Source organism: Spea bombifrons, chromosome 10 (assembly GCF_027358695.1).
Source record: "Spea bombifrons isolate aSpeBom1 chromosome 10, aSpeBom1.2.pri, whole genome shotgun sequence".
Taxonomy (NCBI): Eukaryota; Metazoa; Chordata; class Amphibia; order Anura; family Pelobatidae; genus Spea; species Spea bombifrons.
Window position 1 is genome coordinate 21808063 of NC_071096.1, and position 21004 is coordinate 21829066.

At 42.9% G+C, this 21004-nt stretch overlaps 1 protein-coding gene across 1 annotated transcript in view; it reads left to right on the plus strand.

Moving 5' to 3' along the window:
- Positions 1 to 21004, plus strand: part of LOC128467663 (galanin peptides-like) — a 48861-nt gene that overhangs the window by 17669 nt on the left and 10188 nt on the right. Inside the window, exons 3-4 of the mRNA XM_053449337.1 lie at positions 10301 to 10355; positions 20903 to 20989. Of these exons, the coding sequence (XP_053305312.1) occupies positions 10301 to 10355; positions 20903 to 20989 (142 nt within the window). The remainder of the gene's footprint in view (positions 1 to 10300; positions 10356 to 20902; positions 20990 to 21004) is intronic.

Genomic DNA, 21004 nt, shown 5'->3' on the forward strand with positions numbered 1-21004 from the left:
GAGATCGAATATCCCTTTTTCTAGTATCAAGAGGGTCAGGCGTCTCCTTCATGCCCATCAATTGGTGGATGTTTGGAGATCCCAGCATCCCTCTACTAAAGATTACACCTTTTATTCCCCTGTCCATAGTAGTTACACGAGAATTGACAATCTGTTCCTTTCAAACCACCACCTACTACACTTGCATGATTCGGACATTGGGATACAATCTATCAGCGACCACGCACCGATACACTTCACACTTAAACTTACCCATTGCGCGTCTAAACCGTGGAGTTGGAGGCTAAATGAGAATCTCCTTCACAATCCATCCCATGTGGAGGACTTATCGACCCATTTAAGTAATTACTTTACGGATAACATTTCTGATGATTTAGCTTTTCCTGTTATATGGGAAGCTCATAAACCAGTGATACGGGGCCACTTCATTCGGATAGGTTCCACCCTCAAAAAGCTACGTATGGCTAACTTATTGGCGCTCATGAGGAAGATACATCACCTTGAACAGTCCCATAAGCTGACGCTCGCCCCTGAAATCTTACCTCAACTCCACGCCCTTAGGGATCAGCTAGCCTCCCTCCTTGACACCACCACTAAACGGCACTTCTTGCTGACTAAAAAGCTATTCTATGAGATGGGTGACAAGCCGGGCAAGTTGCTGGCAAGGGCTCTTCGGGCTCAGAGGGCCTCTTCCTATATCCCCAAAATTAAATCTTCGGATGGTGTTATTCATCACGAATCCCATGCAATTGCCAGTTGTTTTCATTCTTATTATTCGGCCCTATACAATTTAACTTCCCGAGGCGAGTCCGACCCCGCTCTCTTAGACCGTATTGATGAATATTTAGCCAGACACCTCTCTTGTGAATTGGATGCCGAGGCCAGGTGTGCCCTTAACGCTCCGATAACTAGTGAGGACATATTAGAAGCGCTGAAATTAACCCCTAAGGGTAAGAGTCCGGGCCCAGACGGTTTTACCGTTAACTATTATCGCACGTTCTTTGCGGTCCTTGGGCCGCACCTGGTGACTTTCTTTAATTCTTTAGCTAATGGGGCGACACTTGATCCTCAGTCAAACTTGGCTCATATCACGGTGATACCTAAACCAAATAACGATGCTGAATCTTGCGCCAACTATCGCCCTATATCTTTAATAAATACGGATTTGAAACTTCTGGCGAAAGTAATGGCACTCCGTTTACAACATTATATGCCATCTTTAATCCATAGAGATCAGGTGGGTTTTGTCCCGGGGAGGGAGGCCAGGGACAACACCATTAGGATACTTAATATCATCACACATGCCAATCATTCCCATACCCCATTAGCCCTGGTCTCTATGGACGCCGAAAAGGCATTTGATAGGGTAGCGTGACCCTTTTTGTTTCGTGTTTTACGGAAGATAGACGTTGGGTTTCATTTCATGAATCAGATTAAAGCCTTATATCACAATCCCTCGGCCCAGATCAAAATTAATGGTATTTTATCGGACACGTTTCGGCTTACTAATGGAACACGCCAAGGTTGCCCTTTGTCCCCATTGCTCTTCATTTTGGTAATGGAACCTTTAGCCCAGGCTTTGAGACATAATGGTGATATCTCCGGTGTTACGTTAGCGGGTTCTACCCACAAGCTTGCTATCTACGCCGACGACATGCTTTGCATGCTGACCCGACTGCTCGCCTCGCTTCATCAGGTGATCCGGGAATTAGACCACTTTAAAACCCTTTCTAATTATCAGATTAACTTGCAAAAAAATCAGAAATATTGGGGGTTCATCTTCTGCCTGCTTTAAAGGCTGATATGATTCGGACCTTCCCTTTTAAATGGCAAGCCTCCGCCTTTAAGTATCTTGGGATATGGATATCTGCTGATCTTTCTTTACTCCGTCACCTTAATTATATGACTCTACTTTCTTCAGTGACCGACGACCTCCGTAGGTGGGCGGCCCCCCATATGTCCTGGTTTGGGCGTGTTGGGGTTATCAAGATGAGCATACTCCCGAAGTTCCTTTACCTTTTCCAGTGTCTGCCGATTTCCTTGCCCAGATCTTATTTTAGAGCGTGTCATAGGGTCTTCCTGAAATATGTGTGGAGGGGTGGTAGATCACGGCTTTCGTTTGCCCAGTCTTGTTAGCACTTGTTAGCTCCCCCATTTTTTGGAGGTGTACTAATGCCCTTATGTCACCCCTTGAGTCATTTCTTTTGTTTCCATGATTTTCTCTACATTTCTCGCTTTTTTTATAATAGCTGTACACACATGACCCACAAACGGAGCATTGTTTCTTATGTTTATTTTGTTACATTTTATTATGCTTTCTTTTCAGTTACCCTATGTTTCCACTTTATTACTGGATCTCCATTCTCATATGTGATTTCTTTTCATGACAAGGTCCATATATTTGGCGTATTTGGTGGGGTTTTTTTCCACGCTGGCTCTGGAGTGCCACTCCAAGCGTTTATTTTCGCCGTCATTGTATTAAGCATGCCTTGTTACACGACTCTCTCTGTTTTTACTGACGTATGTTACTCCATACATATTTTGAGTGTATGCTGTTATCTGTTCTGCCTGTATTTTGCCATGCCTTGTCAATAAAAGGAGATTTGACTAAAAATTCCAAGATTCCAACACTCCCTTTTTGACGCATGGCGTGTGGTACACCCTTTGGGTAGGGAGTTTTCTTTTTACTCTAATATTCATTCAAGTTATTCCAGAATTGATATGCTCTTGGTAGATGGTGAGGTCTTGCAGTTGATTCGACGCGCAGAGATAGGACATATATCGTGGTCTGACCACGCTCCTGTGTGGATTTCCCTGGTCAATGGACCCACCTTGTCACCGTCAGCCCGATGGCGCCTTAATGAAAGTCTCCTGCAACAGACGGAGGTATGCGTGGATGTTGTGGACGCACTCGCCGAATATTTTCAGACCAATGCCACTCCGGAGATTTCACCCTCCACCCTATGGCTTGCCCATAAGGCAGTCATACGGGGTCATCTTATTAAAATTGCGTCTGCTCAAAAGAAGCAAAGATTACGCACGATCTCAGAACTTACTGACCGTCTGGTGTCCTTGGAGCTTACCAATAAAGCTTCTTGGTCCAAAGATACTCAGGATCAGATAAGGGGGAGATCAAAGCTGAACTACATAAACTTCAACTACATTACACAGAATTCGCGTTACGTCGGCTTCACCTGCAGTATTATGCAAAAGGGAATCGAGCTGATTCCTTGTTGGCTCGCAGGCTCCGACTCCAGACGTCTTCCTGTACTACCCACTACTTACAGACTTCACAGGGTGTGAGGGTGTATAATCCGAAAGAAATCGCTGATCTGTTCGCGAAATATTATGACTCCTTATATAACCTCCGTCTACAGAAGGACTGTGGAGATTGCTGATTTTCTCTCCTCTCTTTCAATCCCTCGGCTTCCGGCAGATCAGTGGGAGGCTTTGGTGGCACCGCCATCACCCGATGAAGTAGAGCGTACCATCGCCGGCCTAAAATCTCATAAAGCCCCAGGTCCAGACGGCTTCTCCAATCTTTATTATCAAAAATTTAAATCTATTTTGGCTCCTCGCTTAAGTGATCTCTTTTCCTGTTTCTTGGAGTCTACACCCCTCCCTGGAGAAATGTCAGAAGCCTATGTAGTCACCATCCCTAAACCCGGGAAGTCCCCTTCGGATTGTGTAAATTATAGACCTATATCCCTGTTAAACACGGATATTAAGCTTTATTCCAAATTGCTTGCTAACCGTCTGAATACCTTGCTTCCTGCCTTGATCCGCAATGATATGTGTAAAAAAGGTGAGAAAAACCAGTATAGGGAATAGGATAGTGAATGGTAGGAATAATCAACCTTAATGACTTTCCTTGTGTATCTGGAACCACAGCTGCAACCCTTAAGCAACACTCTACGGGTGTTGAAGTAATACATCAAAAAGTCCACTAGGGGGCGCTCGTGTGTTCCATTCAATGAAAAATAAAACAGAGAAAAAATATATAGTGTAGGAGTAAAACAGTGTGTTATGCCCTGCGTATCGCAGATTTCCCACTCACAGTGTGTTGATGGGGTTCAGTGCGTCATAGAGATGGCCTTGAGGTCCATATACAGGGATATATACCGAGGAAACAAACCAGAAAAGAATCCAATAGTGTATTATGTATATAGCGCTAGATACGCAACAAGTGGAGATATACTTACACTTAAATAAGTGTCAAGATGCCCGTAATTTCTTGCGATGATCTGGTCACATCCGTATATTCTTCTGGTTTGAGGGGTCCATTAGTTGGATACCAATGTGTGTGTGGTGTATAGAAACCGCCACTATCCACATAGAAGGTATGTAAAAAGAAATATTTATTCTTAATTAGCAGCCAGCTGGATCCATATCAGCTGCAGCTATAAAAAGCTGTTTTACTCCTACACTATATATTTTTTCTCTGTTTTATTTTTCATTGAATGGAACACACGAGCGCCCCCTAGTGGACTTTTTGTTGATCCGCAATGATCAAGGTTTTATCCTAGGTCGTCAACCGTCTGATAATACGAGGTGCATCATTAATATTACCCATCTCGCGAAATCTGCTAATAAGCCTTGTGTGATGCTTTCTTTAAATGCGGAGAAAGCTTTCGATCGCATTCATTGGGGGTATCTGCTCTCTACGTTGAGGGCTTTTGGCTTACCTGAGAAATTCGTTAATGCAGTTTCTGTCCTCTACGACCTGCACGAGTCTATACCTCTGGCTTTCTTTCGGAGCCCTTCGCTATTAGCAATGGTACCCGCCAGGGATGCCCGCTCTCGCCGCTTTTATTTGCTCTAGCCATGGAACCGCTGGCGATTGCCATCAGAGATCACCCCGATATTGCGGGCTTTCCCATACGTTCCGTTGACTCTAAAATTTGTCTATACACCGATGATGTCCTCCTGACACTCACTAACCCAACAATTTCTCTTCCAAATCTACATGCGTTATTGTCTACTTTTGGTAATCTCTCGTACTACAAAATCAATTGGCATAAAACGCAGGCTCTAAATATAGGATACGAGACTTCGGTGATTAGCGCCGTGTCCGGTACTTTTCATTATTCTTGGCGTACAGACTTTATTACATATTTGGGGGTCCGCATTACCAAGTCGGCTGGTTCCTTATTTAAATCCAACTTTCTACCACTTAGGAACAAAATCTGTGACAATTTAAACAGATGGTGAAAACTGGAGATTTCCTGGCTGGGCCGTATTGTTTCCTTCAAAATGAATTCACTACCCAAATTGCTATATCTCTATCAGACTTTGCCCATAGCCTTGCCTTCTGGATTCTTTCGCACGATGCAAACCAGACTGTCTAAGTTTTTTTGGCTCCACAAAAGGCCCCGTCTTCCATTCCATGTTTTACAGCGCTCTAAACTACTTGGTGGTTTGGGTATTCCAAATCTCAAGCTCTATTATCTTGCCTCCAACCTGGCTCAAACCCTTCTTCTCTTTTCGGAACCGTCTAGGGTGGCTTGGGTGGACCATGAATCCTTGTTTACTTCTCCATTTTCGTTACGAGATCTTCTGTGGCTTCCTAAGAATTATAGACCTCCCCTGCCGGATGCACTACCCATGACCTCGCTCTCGTTGGCATTGTGGGACAAACATAAATCCATGTTGCGGTTTCCTAATCACCTTCTCGAGCACGCCCCATTATCCTCTTTGAAACTCCTTCTCCCTCATGTCCACTTAGATAATTGGATACATTGTCACTTCGGTATCCCATTTATTCTCCGGTGGTCGTCTACGCTCTTTTCAAGACCTGCAGAGTACTTTTTCCCTGCCCAGTCGAGATTTCTTTAAGTATCTACAAGTTCGTCACGCCCTTTCGCATCTGAGGGACCTCCCTGCCTCCTGTCCTGATACTCCGATCGTTCGGCTTTGCCTGAAAGCTCCTTGTGTTCCGGGGGCTATCTCGGTCTGTTATACCGCTCTATTGGGTCACGGGTCTGATGACAAACTTCCATTTATGTTACAATGGGAGAAGGAACTTGGTAAGGAATATGATGTTCAAACTTGGTATCATGCCCTCTCCTCGTTTCAGGGGGTCTCAAAAAATGCTACTCATTTCGAAACCAACAGGAAGGTTCTCTTTCGGTGGTATTATGTTCCCTCCAGACTAGCTAAAATGTTCCCCTCCTCCCCCTTATGCTGGAGACAGTGCGGGGAAGTAGGCACCATGCTCCATGTATGGTGGAGCTGTCCTGCACTCAAACCCTACTGGACAGCTGTTTTCCATCTCATAGTGGAATTGCTGCATATTCCGATCGTGGCCGAGGTGGAGATTGCATTGTTGGATATGTGTCCTCCATCACTAGCCTCCCCACTGCGAAAACTACTAGGTCATGTCTTGATCGCAGCCAAGGTTTGCATTGCGCGCAAGTGGAAAGATCCACTCCCCCCCACGATTCAGGACGTCTTGTATGCGCTTACTACAACCCGTACTTATGAACAGATGGCGCATTCCGCCTCTAACACCCCACACATTTTCCATGACACATGGGCGGCCTGGGATGAGTATTATACTGCTACATTCTGCCCTATGCCTAGTGGTTTTATCCTGAAAGATTTGCAGACTATTTGGTATCGGAAGGCGACTTTGGCATCCTGATTACCTTTTGGCTTCTTCTCTCTCTTCTACTGCTTTTTCTTTCTCGCTCCTTCCTCCTTCCCCACTTTTTTTTTTTTTTTTCTTTTCTCTCCTTCCTCCCCCATCCTTCCCCATCCCTTCCCCTTCCCTTCCCCTTCCCTGTTCCCAAAAATGTAAAATCCGAGATCTTTGTGGCATATTGTATATCTATTATACCGATATGGTATTTCTACATTGTTTTTACGCGCTGTATGGCGGTATATTTGCAGTGATGTCCAACTGTAATGCGCATTTTTTTATGTTGTTTTTCTTTATGTATTTGCTCCTACGTATTACATGGAGGATACCTGTGTTATTTTTATGTATGATCTCAATAAAAATTCAGTTTCAAAAAAAAAAAAAATATGGTAAAAAAAATGAGAAAAAACTTTTTCTGACTTTTACTTGAAAAATCTTTTACTCATCTATAAAAGCTAATGAAAAAACCTGCTAAGTAGATTATATTTGTCCTGAGTTTAGAAATACCCAATGTTTTTATGTTTTTTTTTGCTTTTTTCTGCAAGGTATTGGCCAATAAGTACAAGTAGTGTTTGCTATTTTAAACCATTTTTTCCAAATCTGGTTATTTTCCCCCCATGTGCTATTTTGGTTATCTTTGAAGCCAGCCAATACAATTTACCCCATCAAACCATATATTTTTGAAGACTAGACACCCCAGGGTATTTCAAATGTTAGTATTTTAACTCTTTCCATGCGCTAATTCTACCGGCAGTCTTTGTCAAACTTTGTGATAGTCATTGTTTTGCGTGTTTTTTTCCCACACATTTTACTTCATGTATGAATTGATAGCTCCTGGTATATGTCAGTGTCACACAACACCCCTATATGTGTTCAGTAACATCTCCTGAGTACAGTGATACCACCCATGTGTTTGCTTGGCTGTTTTGGGGCAAAAGAGCCACATTTGAGGCATGCACATTTTTCAATGTGCTCTGAAAAATACCCCTCGTTTTATAATCCGGTTCATTCAGTGTGACTCACAGCAGTTACTACTTCCGAGTCACTCCCTGCAATCACTCTGATGATTGGCCCCACCCCTTTCTCCCAGTCCCTCTCTGCAGTCACACTGATGAGTGGCCCGCCCATTTCCTATAGTGTCCAGACGGCTCAGCAACTCATCTATCTGTGAGTATAAAATTAATATTTGGGCTGCTGAAAGTTAATTTAGGGGCAGTTATGGTTAATGGGGTGTTTAGGGTTAACTTAGTAATGGTTGATGGGGTCTTTAGGATTCATTTAATGCCGAGGACTGATGGTTAATTTAATTAATTTAATAAGGTTAACTTAAGGTGCATTTAGAGGTAAAGGTGGGCAAACTAAGGGGAATCTAAATCCTGGGGGCAGTGAAGATTAATCCAGTACTTATTTATAAAAGTATTGTGTCAGTGTGCTGTGAACTAGTCTGTGAATCTATGAGGGCACTATGGCATATCTGGGGGGTATAAGGCATATCTGGGGAGGACGGAGTGACATATCTGAGGGTATAAGGCATATCAGGGGGTACAGTGGCATATCAGGGGTTATGTGGCATATCTGGGTGTATGTGGCATATCTGGGAGGCAGTGTGGCAAGCCTGGGGCATAACTGGGGGGGGGCATGTTGGGAAATAAAAACAAGAAATGCATTTTTATCAAAGTTTTTTTTTTTTCTGCCGTTTGTTTTTAACATCCAGTTATTTTAAATAAATGAGAAATTAACATTTATTGTTTTATCCGATTAATCGAAAAAATAATTGGCCAAGTAATCGATTATGAAAATAATCGTTAGTTGCAGCCCTATTGAACTTGGTGATCCTGTGCCCATGCCCTATTTGGTACATCTTTGAACCCGGCCAATTCAGTGTGCCCAATAAAACCATATATTTTTGGTCCCTCCTGAGAACCCCGCGTCCTGGGGTGGGAGTTCAGTGTTGCTGAATGCCTCATGATCTTTTAAAACAGGCATCCGCTGCCATACAGTGTATGGCGGACGTTGACCCCCCGGGGAGACATTGAGGCATTAAGGCAACACCGTTTGGGTGCAGAAAGCGAACGTAGATGGCTTTCTGCACCCGCTTAAAGTCATGACGGGCCTGCCACGTCGGTTGTCATTAACCAAATGTTAGTGCATGACGTGCCAGAACAATTGTCATTAAGGGGTTAGTTAGGTCAGATCACTAACTCCTTTACACCTATAATGACTGTAATTTAATATAAATATGTTATGTTCCCTAAGGTGCCTGACATAGTCTGCACGCTACCTCCACAATGTGTTTAAATATGTTAAACCTTTCCTGTTTCCCGTGTTTGTCAAATACACCTCCCCTGGTAAAGTAGCTGTATGACCTATTCCCTGTCCCAGCAAAAGTGTGTTCTCTTGCATCCTGACTGGTGTGTTGTATGATGACTGGTGGTACGGTTCTTTCTCCACATGAAGGCGAATGAAGGTGTAACTGGTAGTGGCTGTGTGACTTTCCTACCTTCGTGTCCAAGCAGTGGAGCAGACAGGACCGGCAAAAGCTCAGGTTAGACGGATACACGTAGACACCGTGATTTGAATCAATGTGGGTTTATTTGACCCAAGTCAAACACAAACAATGATATAATACTGAAATGACCTTGGTGTTGTCTGTTGATATCTTTCCTGAGGCTAACTGCTGGTCAAAAAACTGATGCCTTACGAGCCCAAGTGATGAATGTCCAGTCACACAGAAAGCAGATCCCTCACAAGGGTTGCAGGAAGTGACATGGACCCAGGCTCCTCAAAACACGCCCAGAAAAGGAAAACTTTATTAACAAGAGCAGAGGCATGCAGCATACAAATTCTGGCCAGCAGATGGCAGCAAAACAACCATACATAGAAACAACATGGTGATGGAAGAACTGATAATATGGTGGACAGTTAAATAATTACAGTACAGAGGACAGCACATTACGCTAAGAGACGGTTGCTACTACAGCCAGCAGTGAAAACCAATTAGATCTGAGTCCCATTACGCTGGTGGCAGCGGTGGGATTTGTCTTCCTCACAGACAGCTCAAAACCCCACCTGGGACACCAGTGTAAGGTAAAAATTTGTATTTAAATTTAAATCTAGTTTACCAAATTTTACTGATGCCAAGATCTCCATCTTGGATTCAGGCACCACATGTGTACGCCATTCTTGTTTAAATTCCCTCATTGTATTATCCTTTACTACTCAGAAGGCTATTTCACTTACCAACCACCCCCTCATCAAGATAGAAGGCACTGATGTCTGAATGTGCAAGAAGCATACTGTGGCATGCATCCTCAGCTTTGCATAGAGCTAACTGAGGGAAGAGTCAAACGCCAATATCTGCCGTATGCATGCAGTTTAATGCACCGGAGTCTATACAGAATTGACTCCAAAATGCATATAACATGACATTATATTTTACATAAATCTTGTCTAGCATGTAAGCAAACAGGATCCAAATTTTCTGTTATTTTGCAACGGTAAATTTAAAGTCAACTTTATTATCAAAACAAATACATTTTCAAGTGCTGCAGAACATATTAGTTTTTTTAAATGATAAAATAACTCCTTTTATAAGAGTAACATATGCCTCACCACACTATTCTGTCTCAATCCTAAAACTTTATGTCTATATTTAAACAGGGAAAAGACAAACGTGGCTGGACGCTGAACAGTGCAGGTTATCTCCTAGGACCACGTAAGTAATAAGTACCATTTAACTTTAAATCAAGAAATGTGATGTCAGCTATACTTGTGGCTGCGGAGAAGACCATGAGTAGGGAGTAGGGAACATTTGTTCTAGCAGTAAGGAGTAAGTTTGGTGAGGGATGTCTCAATAGCATGTTGTGGACAGGAACCAGATTATAGACAGTCAAGAAGGCAATTTAATTAGTCAGTCATTTAATCATATGTGTCATGTTCTACCCAGGCTGCGGAGCTGCATATCCGTTTTGCTTCAGTTGCTCTGTTTTGCTTTAATCCATTCCTGGATTTCTGTATGCTCTGTTCTGATCTTCCATTCCTTGCTTTTAGTTCTGCTCTTTGCTTCAGCTCTCTCTCCTTTATAAGGTGTGCCCCAACTGTATGTTCTGTTTGTCTCAGTCTGCAGTCTATGGGTATGTCTCTTATTGTTATGTGTTTGGGTTTCATGTTTGGTTTGTTTCGTACCACTGTCAGCAGGAATTAGCGTTAGGACCCACCGTCATGGGAGTACTTTGGTGTAGTGGTGGGCTAAGCATACTATGGCCATAAGATGTGACGGAATCTCCAATAGTTATCATTCAGTCCTAGGCTAGTTCCTGTATTTATGTGTGTCAGTCTGATGTAACCTGTTTTGTATCCCCGGCAGCGGGGTGTCCTGTCTTGTATCCCCGGCAGTGGGGTGTCCTGTCTTGTATCCCTGGCAGCGGGGTGTCCTGTCTTGTATCCCTGGCAGCAGGGTGTCCTGTCTCGTGTCCCCGGCAGCGGCGTGTCCTGTCTCGTATCCCCGGCAGCGGCGTGTCCTGTCTCGTATCCCCGGCAGCGGGGTGTCCTGTCTCGTATCCCCGGCAGCGGGGTGTCCTGTCTCGTATCCCCGGCAGCGGGGTGTCCTGTCTTGTTCCCTGTTGTGCCCTGTATTATGTATGTCTTGTCTGGTTATGTTTCTAGCTTGGTCTCTCTGTCTCTTGCTCGCTCTGTCCCCCTTGCTTGTTATGTTTCTGCTATATCCTTTGCTTAGCTTCCATACTCCCACCCTGCAGCATCCTGTACGTGATTCTAGTGATATGTTTCATGCCTGCTCCAGGGTGCCTGCAGGATATCACTTTGTTTCATTTTGGACTATATCTGCTGCTATGCAGGGTGCTGGTTTGTGGCTGCACAACCCTGGGTGTTCAACACCCGGGTTAGTGCAGTCGCCCTGCACCAGGCCCTGTCCAACTACACTACTGCACTGTGACTCCTGCACACAATCTTTGGGCGCGCTGGGTCAATGTAGTCATCTGTATGGACCTGGTTCCATGACAATATGTTGCAGTAATTTTGAGAAACCGAATGAAATGCCAGCTCAGACCATATACCGTATTTGCTCGATTATAAGACGACCCTGATTATAAGATGACCCCCCAAAATCTGAATATTAATTTAGGAAAAAAAGAAAAAGCCTGAATATAAGTCCACCATATAGGAAAAAAGTTCTACCAGTAAATGTTTATTCATGTAAACTATTTTTTTTAAATAAAAGCTATGATTGATAAAAATATTTTGTTTTTATTTTCTTTTATTTTCCAACCTGCTCCCCCAGTTATGCACATGTGCCCCCAGGCTTGCCACTCTGCCCCAGAAATGCCTTATACCCCTATATGCCACTGTGCCCCATGATATGCCTTTTAACCCTCTAAATGCCATTGTGCCCCATGATATGCCTTTTGACCCCCTATGTACCACTCTGCACCTCCAGAAATGCCTTATACCCCTATATGCCACTCTGGCATTTAGGGGGTTAAAAGGCATATTATGGGGCAGAGTGGCATATAGGGAGGTATAAGGCATTTCAGGAGGCAGAGTGGGGTTAAAAGGCATTTCATAGAGCACTCTGTCTACAGAAATGCCCCCATTTAACCCCCCCAAACTTACCGGTGCTTCTGCTGTTGTCCGGACAGCAGCTAGACGTCTATGCGATTCACGTAGGCAACTTCCGCTGCAGCCGGAAGGAGGTTCGGTTAGCAGCGGGGGTTGTCTGCATCCATCGAGCATACCCCTCTGACTGTCAGAGAGAACTCCCCGCACCAGTGCGGGGAACTCTGTTCTCTGACAGCCGGGGAAGGTCTGCGCAATGGTCGCAGACAACCCCCGCTGCTAACCGCACCTCCTTCCGCCTGCAGCGGAAGTTGTCTACGCAAATCGAGTAGACGTCTACACTCTGCCCCGGCTACACACCAGGGACTCAGAAGCACTGGTAAGTTGGGGGGTGCATAAGACAGGAGGATCCAGGTCCTCTGCAGCGCTGCGGGGAATCTGGATCTTAGTCTTATAGTCAGACCTATTTGCTCTGGAAAAAAACTTGTCTTATAATCGAGCAAATACGGTATTTACTAATTTGTAACTAGATAACGAGTAACAGTCTTTCCAAGTTTGCTCAAGCTTGAAATATGGAGGAGTCACCCCAAAAAAAACAATAACAAAATGCTGGCACTCCTTCAAGGAAGAGACCATCAAATGAAATATCATTAAAATCATGAAATAGATCCTTTTTTGGGGTACATGGTCCTGTAGTAATAAAATTCATTTTGTTTGATCGTCTCTTCCTTGAAGGGGTGCCAGCGTTTGGTTATTGTTTCACCTAGTAGTTTAGATGCCAGAGGGAGGAGGGAAACCCGAAGATAGGATTAAGGGTTTCTTTAGAGTGGGAGAGATTATCTCATGTTTGAAGGCAGGTGCGAACACACTGATAGATTAAAGAGAATGATTATGGTTGGTGTGAGGACATCAGAAAGGGACAGCAGAAGGGGAAGGGATAGGGTCAAGTGGGCAGGTGGTGAGGTGCTATGATGAGAGCATACCAGAGACTTTACTAAGTGTGACAGGATTGAAGCAGCTGAGGTCATCTTGTGGTAGAAGAGTTGTTGAGGTACAGTATAATTAGAACCATGGGGAGGATGTTATCCCTGATTTTGTCTATTTTAGTTTTAAAATGGGTCACAAGGGATGGGCAGAGAAGGTGGGTCTTGCTGGGGGACAGTGTTAAAAGTAGATGTTTAGATGGGAGATGTAGATGGTGGGGCACAGTCACAGGAGCAAGGACAGAGACTAGTGTGTGCTGTGGTAACATCAGAACAGTTGGAGGTAGAGCTAGTTGAAATTAGAGGCAGAAGGAAGTTTGCTAGCTCTAGATGGTTAAGGTCACAGGTTGGTGGTGGTTGTTTAGGTGAGGGAATTGTGGGAGGTATGGTAAGGTTAAATGTGGGAGAACACCAGGTCACTTTAGTGGCCATCACAGTGAGTACAGGTGGGGGTCTATTGTTAGAGAACAAAGGAGGTGGTGAAGGATAATAATTTAGCGGGGGCATGGGAGGATGGATTGCCAATAGGTTTATTGAAGTCCTCAAGGATTAGTGTAGGCATAGTAGAGGATAGAAAATGAGAGAGACGTGCAACAAAATGACCAAAGAATTTGGAAGCTGGGCCAGGAGGCCAGTAAATCAGAGCAACACATATGGCTATTTGAGAGAAGAGACAAATTGAGTGAAATTTAAAAGATGAGAAGGAGAAGGAATTGGTGACAAATACTGGGAGGTGCAGCAGGGAGTTTAAGCTACAATAATAAAGAGTAGCAGGAGAGATAGTGTCAGAGGATGACAGCCATGTTTCAGTGAGTGCAAGGAAACTTCACTGGTTAGAAATGAAAAGGTCATGAGCAGCCTTGAGTTTGTTGCACCTAGAGTGAGTGTTCAAGATGGCAAAGGATATTTGATATTGGAAACATTGCAGTTGTTTATTTTAGTATAAAATGAGCATGGATGGAAATCGGTTGAAATAGAAAGGCCGGGTTGGATTCAATGTCCCCTGAGCATATGAGGAGGACTATACAGACTAATAACAGATTGTGATTTGTGGGGATGGGCTGCCTCGTTTAAGATTTGTCAGCAGTGAGGAAGGTTTTGAGAAAGGAAAGAAGGGCATATGAGTTGAGGTAGGATGATGAAAGAAGGGAAGGGCATATGTCTACTTTGGATGTGTTATTAAGAGAAAGGGAGAAGAAATGTGTTTTTGGAGTGGAGGAGAAACAAGGAAGAAGAATAAAAACAGGTAGGGTCATAACAAGATGCTAAAGGAAAGTATGAAGGCCAGATATGGTTGTCTAGATAATGCAATGTAACTCATATCTGTCCACTTATGATAAGACCACTGCATCTACATTTCCAAGCATATTAAGGCAGTCATGATTTGTATTTCTATAATTAAAGGAATTCATAGGCAATTACTCTAAAATAGTTTGGCCCTGCCATCAGCTATTAACTTTTATTGTGAAATGAGCCAGTTCATACTTACAATTTGCAAAAAAACCACACATATGTAATTTAAAATGCATGGCGCTGCACAGCAAGGACAAATTTTTTGTTTCCTTATCGCAACATATTTCATTTACCAACTGTTCAGACGAAATTCAGAGGCCTTTTTGATTTGGAAATTGCATTCATCACATAATATTTATATAGTGCCATCAGATTCTGTAGTGCTTTACAATCAGAGTTGGTTGAATAAATTTAAAATCGGAAATAATAACAAACTGGTTCAAAAGGAGAAAAGGGCCTTTCCCTTGCGAGCTTACAATCTAGACGGTTGAGGGGGAAGTGAAACAGTAGGAGAGGAAGTTCAGGGGGTGTTCCCAAAGGGCGGGGGTTCCTGAAACCTTCTAGACTTGCCTTTCAACTACAGAAGTGCCATCTCACGGTTTAGGAAAAGATCCAGACTGAATTTTGCACTGTAGGACCACAATCAACATGCTACGGGATTGCATTTCTCCAAAAAAATGGGACCATTTTGATGAAATAATCCCTTAGAATAAGGAAGATGATATTGCAGTAGTAGTAGTATGACACTGAATACACTGGCAGGTAGACACACCCAACCCCACGGTACACTGAATGTTTCTCAAAAACAGAAAAAAAAGGTAAACAAATTGATCCCTCGGAGTACATTACAGCACATTAAATTTATTTATAAAGCGCCGGCAGATTCCACAGCGCTACAGTAAGTAGAACAATTTAGAAACACATACAATAACAAACTGGTGCAACTAGCGGATAAACTTTACTGGAGCCCTGACCTCAACCCCATCAAACACATTTGGGATGAACTGGAATGCTCTACTGGATGAATAGACAAAAATTCCCACAGAAACACTTCGAAATCTTGTGTAAAGCCTTCCCAGAAGAGTTATAACTACAAACGAGGGACCAACTACATATTAATGTCTATGTATTTAGAATGCAATGTCATAAGTGTCCCTGTTGGTGTAATGGCCAGGTGTGCAAATACTTTTGTCCATATAGTGTACCTCTAGTCACAAAATTTAAACAATTAAAAAATTACCCCTCAGATTCATGAAGGAAATTTGAGAAGCACTAGAACTTCACTTTGCATATAAAGTAAACCTAATTTGGCCAGATTTGACTTTCAAAAAGGCAGACCAGGTGTGTGGAGAGCTGTGTTCTTTCCCTGTACTCTTGGGTCTCACGGAGTGGCCAGCATGCCACCTGTCAGTACCCTTTCAACCCCCACTTGTAATCTGTCACACGAACAGACCCCATTTTGTTCTAGGAAGCCATGCATTTTCTGTTTCTTACAATCGTGTGAAAAAGAAAGTACACCCTCTTTGAATGATTTTACATATCAGGACATAACAATCATCTGTCCCTTAGCAGGTCTTAAAATTAGGTAAAAACAACCTCAAATGAACAACACATGACACACTACACCGTGTCTTGACCTATTCAACAAAAATAAAGCCAACATGGAGGAGCCATGTGTGGAAAAACTAAGTACATACTGCTTCCATATGAATTAGTATGATAAGCAGCAGACAGGTGATGCTAATAAAATGCCTTTGATTGATTGGTCAGCAGCAAGTGTGACCACCTCTATAAACGTTTTAGCAGTCTGCTGGTCTTGAGCATTCAAGTGTGTGTTAACACAATGCCAAGGAGAAAATATATCAGCAATGATCTTAGATAAGCATTTATTGCTGCCCATCAATCTTGGAAGTGCTATTAGGCCATTTAAAGTTAAAGTCCATCATTTCACAGTGAATAAGATTATTCAAAAGCGGAAAACATTCAAGACAGTTCTTCCTAAGACGTCCCAGCAAATTCACCACAAGGTCAGAACATGCAATGCTCAGAGAAATTGCAAAAAAACCCAAAAGTTACATCTCAGACTCTAAAGTACTCAGCATGTTAAATGTTAAAGTTCACGACCGTTCAATTAGAAAAAGATAGAAGTATGTTTGTTGGGACGGATTGCCAGGAGAAAGCCTCTTTTCTCTAAAAAGAACATGGCACCACGGCTTTGATTCGCAAATTTTCATCTGAACAAACCACGTCTGGAACAATGTCCTTTGGGGAGATGGCCATAATGCACAGCGCTACCTTTGTGATGATATGCATTGTTTGGTTTTCGCCAAACACCTCATACCAACTGTCAGGCACAGTGGTGGATTTGGGCTTGTTTTGCAGCCACTGGACCTGGGAACCTTGCAGTCATTGAGTCGACCATTAACCCTTCTGAATACTAAAGTATTCTAGAGTCAAATGTGAGGCAATTTGTCCGACAGCTAAATCTTAATCCTAAACACACCTGCAAATCTATAACAGAATGGCTGAAAAAGAAATAAATCAAAGTGTAGCAAAGGCCCAGTGAAAGTCCAGACCTCAACTCGATAGAAATTCTGTGGTGGGACCCTAAGAGAACTGTGTGTGACGGCCCCGGGTAAATCGGTGCCGTCTGTGGTACTTATTGTCTGAATTCTGTATGTCCCAGTATATGTGCGATTATTGTTATGCTTTTGTTCTCTCCTCATGTGTTACCCTGTCCATGTGCCACATTTCCTGCCCACAGACTTTAACCCCTCGTAGCCCGGATACCATCAGCCCGACCACAGCACTATTGTATGGAGATACCCCATGGGTGGTGGGGGTACGGACCAGGGGTGGTTCGGGGAGGGAACCGCCTGTAGATTCCCGGCCAACGGGATTTCCAGGAGAGCGGGGGTTAACCGGCTATCTCGCGGTCTGTCCCGGGGAAACACAGACCGGGCAATTACAGGCCAGTAAGCTTAACATCGGTAGTGGGGAAATTATTTGAAGGGTTGCTAAAGGTATACATTCAAGATCATATCTTGATCCATAATCCAATTAGTAGAAGTCAACATGGATTTGTGAAAGACCGGTCTTGTCAAACCAACCTATTAGCATTCTATGAAGAAGTTAGTAAAAATATAGACCTGGGGTTGGCTGTAGATGTGATTTATCTGGACTTTGCCAAGGCGTTTGATACGGTCCAGCATAAAAGGCTACTCTATAAATTAACAGAAATAGGCTTAGGGGCAAATGTCTGTATGTGGATTAGAAATTAGCTAAAAGATAGAATGCAGAGGGTTGTTGTGAATGGATGTTTCTCAGCCTGTACGCAGGTATTAAGTGGAGTGCCTCAGGGGTCTGTCCTCAGTCCTCTTCTTTTTAATTTATTTATAAATGATCTCCCAAGCTGCATTAAGAGCCATGTCACAGTTTTTGCTGATGACACAAAATTAGGCCGGGTAATTCAGACTAATCTTGATGTTTCTTCATTGCAGGAAGATCTAGACAGAGTTGGGGACTGGGCGTGCAAGTGGCAGATGAGGTTCAATATAGATAAATGCAAAGTTATGCATTATGGTAAAAATAATAAAAATGCAACCTATTCTTTAAATGGAATATCCTTGGGGGAAACTACCAATGAGAAGGATTTAGGAATAACGGTTGACAACAGACTTGACAACAGTGCGCAATGCCAGCAAGCAGCTGCGAAGGCCAATAAGGTTTTAGCATGCATAAAAAGAGGTATTGATTCAAGGGAGGAGGATATCATCTTGCCTCTGTACAGGTCATTGGTAAGACCTCACCTTGAATATGCGGTACAATTCTGGGCACCCGTCCTTAAAAAGGACATTATGGAATTAGAAAAAGTGCAAAGGAGGGCTACGAAATTAATAAGGGGATTGGGAGATACTAGTTATGAAGAGAGACTAAAAAAGTTAAAATGATATACACTGGAAAAACGGCGTCTCAGAGGGGATATGATAACATTATATAAATATATGCAGGGCCAATATAAAGAGCTCTTCGGTGACCTGTTCATTAACAGAAATATACAAAGAACAAGAGGTCACCCTCTGAGACTGGAAGAGCGCAGGTTTCATAGACGACAAAGGAAGAGATTCTTCACAGTGAGGACAATTAAGGTATGGAATTCACTTCCAAGGGAGGTAGTGTTATCCAATACATTAGATACCTTCAAAAGGGACCTCGATATTTTCTTAGAAAGGCACGATATACAGGGATATAAATAGAATAATATTAATATTTTAGAGCTTCTTGATCCAAGGAGAAATCCGATTGCCTCTTGGAGTCAAGAAGAAATTTTTTCCCCTGATGGCAGAATTCGAAGTAGCTTAATTAGGGTTTTTTTGCCTTCTTTTGGATCAAGAATAGAAAGGTTAGGTAGAAGGGTTGAACTTGATGGACTTAGGTCTTTTTTCAACCTTATGAACTATGTAACTATGTAACTTTGGACTCTGCCGCTCGGGGTCCCTTTGACCGATCGCATCGCTTTTTGGACAGGATATCCTCAGGACCCCGAGCTATCCATCCATACCCCGGGATCGCCGGCGCTCCTTCGGGATCACCCCGAAAACGATGTTTGAAAGCTGTACGGACATTGCGGGGCTCGGTGGCTGGGCAGGAAGATGTGGACATGATTTATGGTTTGTGTCTCACCTAACCTGTATATAAGCCTGTGTGTTTCCCAAATAAAGAGTCCTTGTTTTACCTCACTACCAGTCTTGTCTTGTTATTGAGGTAAGCCTCGGTGCTGCCCTTATCAGGGCGGTAGAGCGCTGTATTGCTATTCTTCCGTATACTACAGTGCCACTGAGGTTCCTGAAGAGCTGTGTCCTCTGCTATGATCACTTATTGTCCTTTTTTAGGACAATAGCCCCACTGTGTAGCTCAGCTTCGGGTAAAGCAGCCCCTTCTCTCTGCTGGTTCTGTCTGGTAGTGAAGGGGTTAATCTCTGGTATGCCAGTGGCCATGGGGAGAAAGAAGCAACAATTGGCGGGCATACCCAGTCAGGGTACAGGTCGTTCCCGTCACACTGTGCATAAAGAAATGCTCGCAAACCTCAATGAACTAAAGCAAAATTTTAAAGAAGAATGGGCCAAAATTCCTCCTAAACACAATATGATGGACCAATAAAGTCATACAGAAAACGATTCCTTCAAGTAATTCCTACTATACATGGTTCTACAAGCTATTAAATCATAAGGTGTGCCTACTTTTTCGCACATGGCTATATTATGTTGCATAACTCACAATACGGTGTAATATGTTGTTCATCTGAGGTTGTATTTACCTAATTTTTAGACCTGCTATGAAACAGATTATTGTTATTATTCAAAGAGGGTGTACTTTCTTTTTCACACGACATAATGTATGGAGTGCATGCATAAACACAACATGGAGTAGAAAAGATCTATAACCCAGCTGCTCTTGTGCCCAAATTCCACTGCTCCTGTCACCCAGTGTGCCTACAGCAGCTACTGTGATAGTGTCCCCCAAATATTTGGGCAGCTACCAGTGTGCCATTAGTTGAAAGAAAGTCATGCTGTGCACTAATGGTGCTTCTTATGTCGGAGGTGAATTGGATGTTTTTTACAGCTGCCTTGGAAAGCTAATCTTTTCACCAATGACTAGTAAAGGGAGGACAACACAGTTCTGCTGAAGGTGGTACGACAGGGGAGGCGGTAGTTGGGGTTGAGGACCTCTAGCATCTGCCTAAAGTGCTTCCTCCTCAATCATGGAGAAGGAAGCACCTCTGGCAGTTAGGCTGAACAAGCAGGGAGCCATTAATAGGTTATAAATATTGGACTTTTGCCAAAAATTGTGTGGACACAGCCTGGGTAATATCTCTCTCCTCAAGAAGAGTCTTTAGGTCCACTTCGCCTTAAAGTTTTGAAACTGACTGTTCTCTACAAATATAGACAAGAAAGGATCAGACTTGTATGTATTCTTATGGAGAGGAGACCACTGACATCTTCAAATTAAGACAGAAGGCCATTACCCAAAGCCAAAAAATATATTCTTGGTCATTGGTATCGCATATCCAGTGTAGTTTTTTTAGTGCCTCAATTTCAATGCTCCTTTTCTTATGGCTGCTAGGATATTCTTAAAAGAAGGTTGTCTGACTGAAGTCATTTAGTTGAGAATCAAACCTTCTGTACAATTGTTACTTAGGGGATTGGGGTAAGTTTTACTAACTGCTATGTTACTCATAAGCTAAAAGTCCAATTTTTCTTTCATGTATATTGCTTCTTATATTTTAGTAAAACAAGAAAAACAGTTTGTTTTTGAGCATTTTTTTGTTACTAGAATAACATTCCACAAAATATATTAATTTCTGTTTCAGCTGTATTATTATCATATTAATACATTTTATATTGCTTTTTAGATGCAGTAGATAATCATAGATCTTTTAATGACAAACATGGATTAGCTGGAAAACGCGATCTGGTTTTTGAAGATGTAACAAACTCAGGTAATGTTTTCAAAG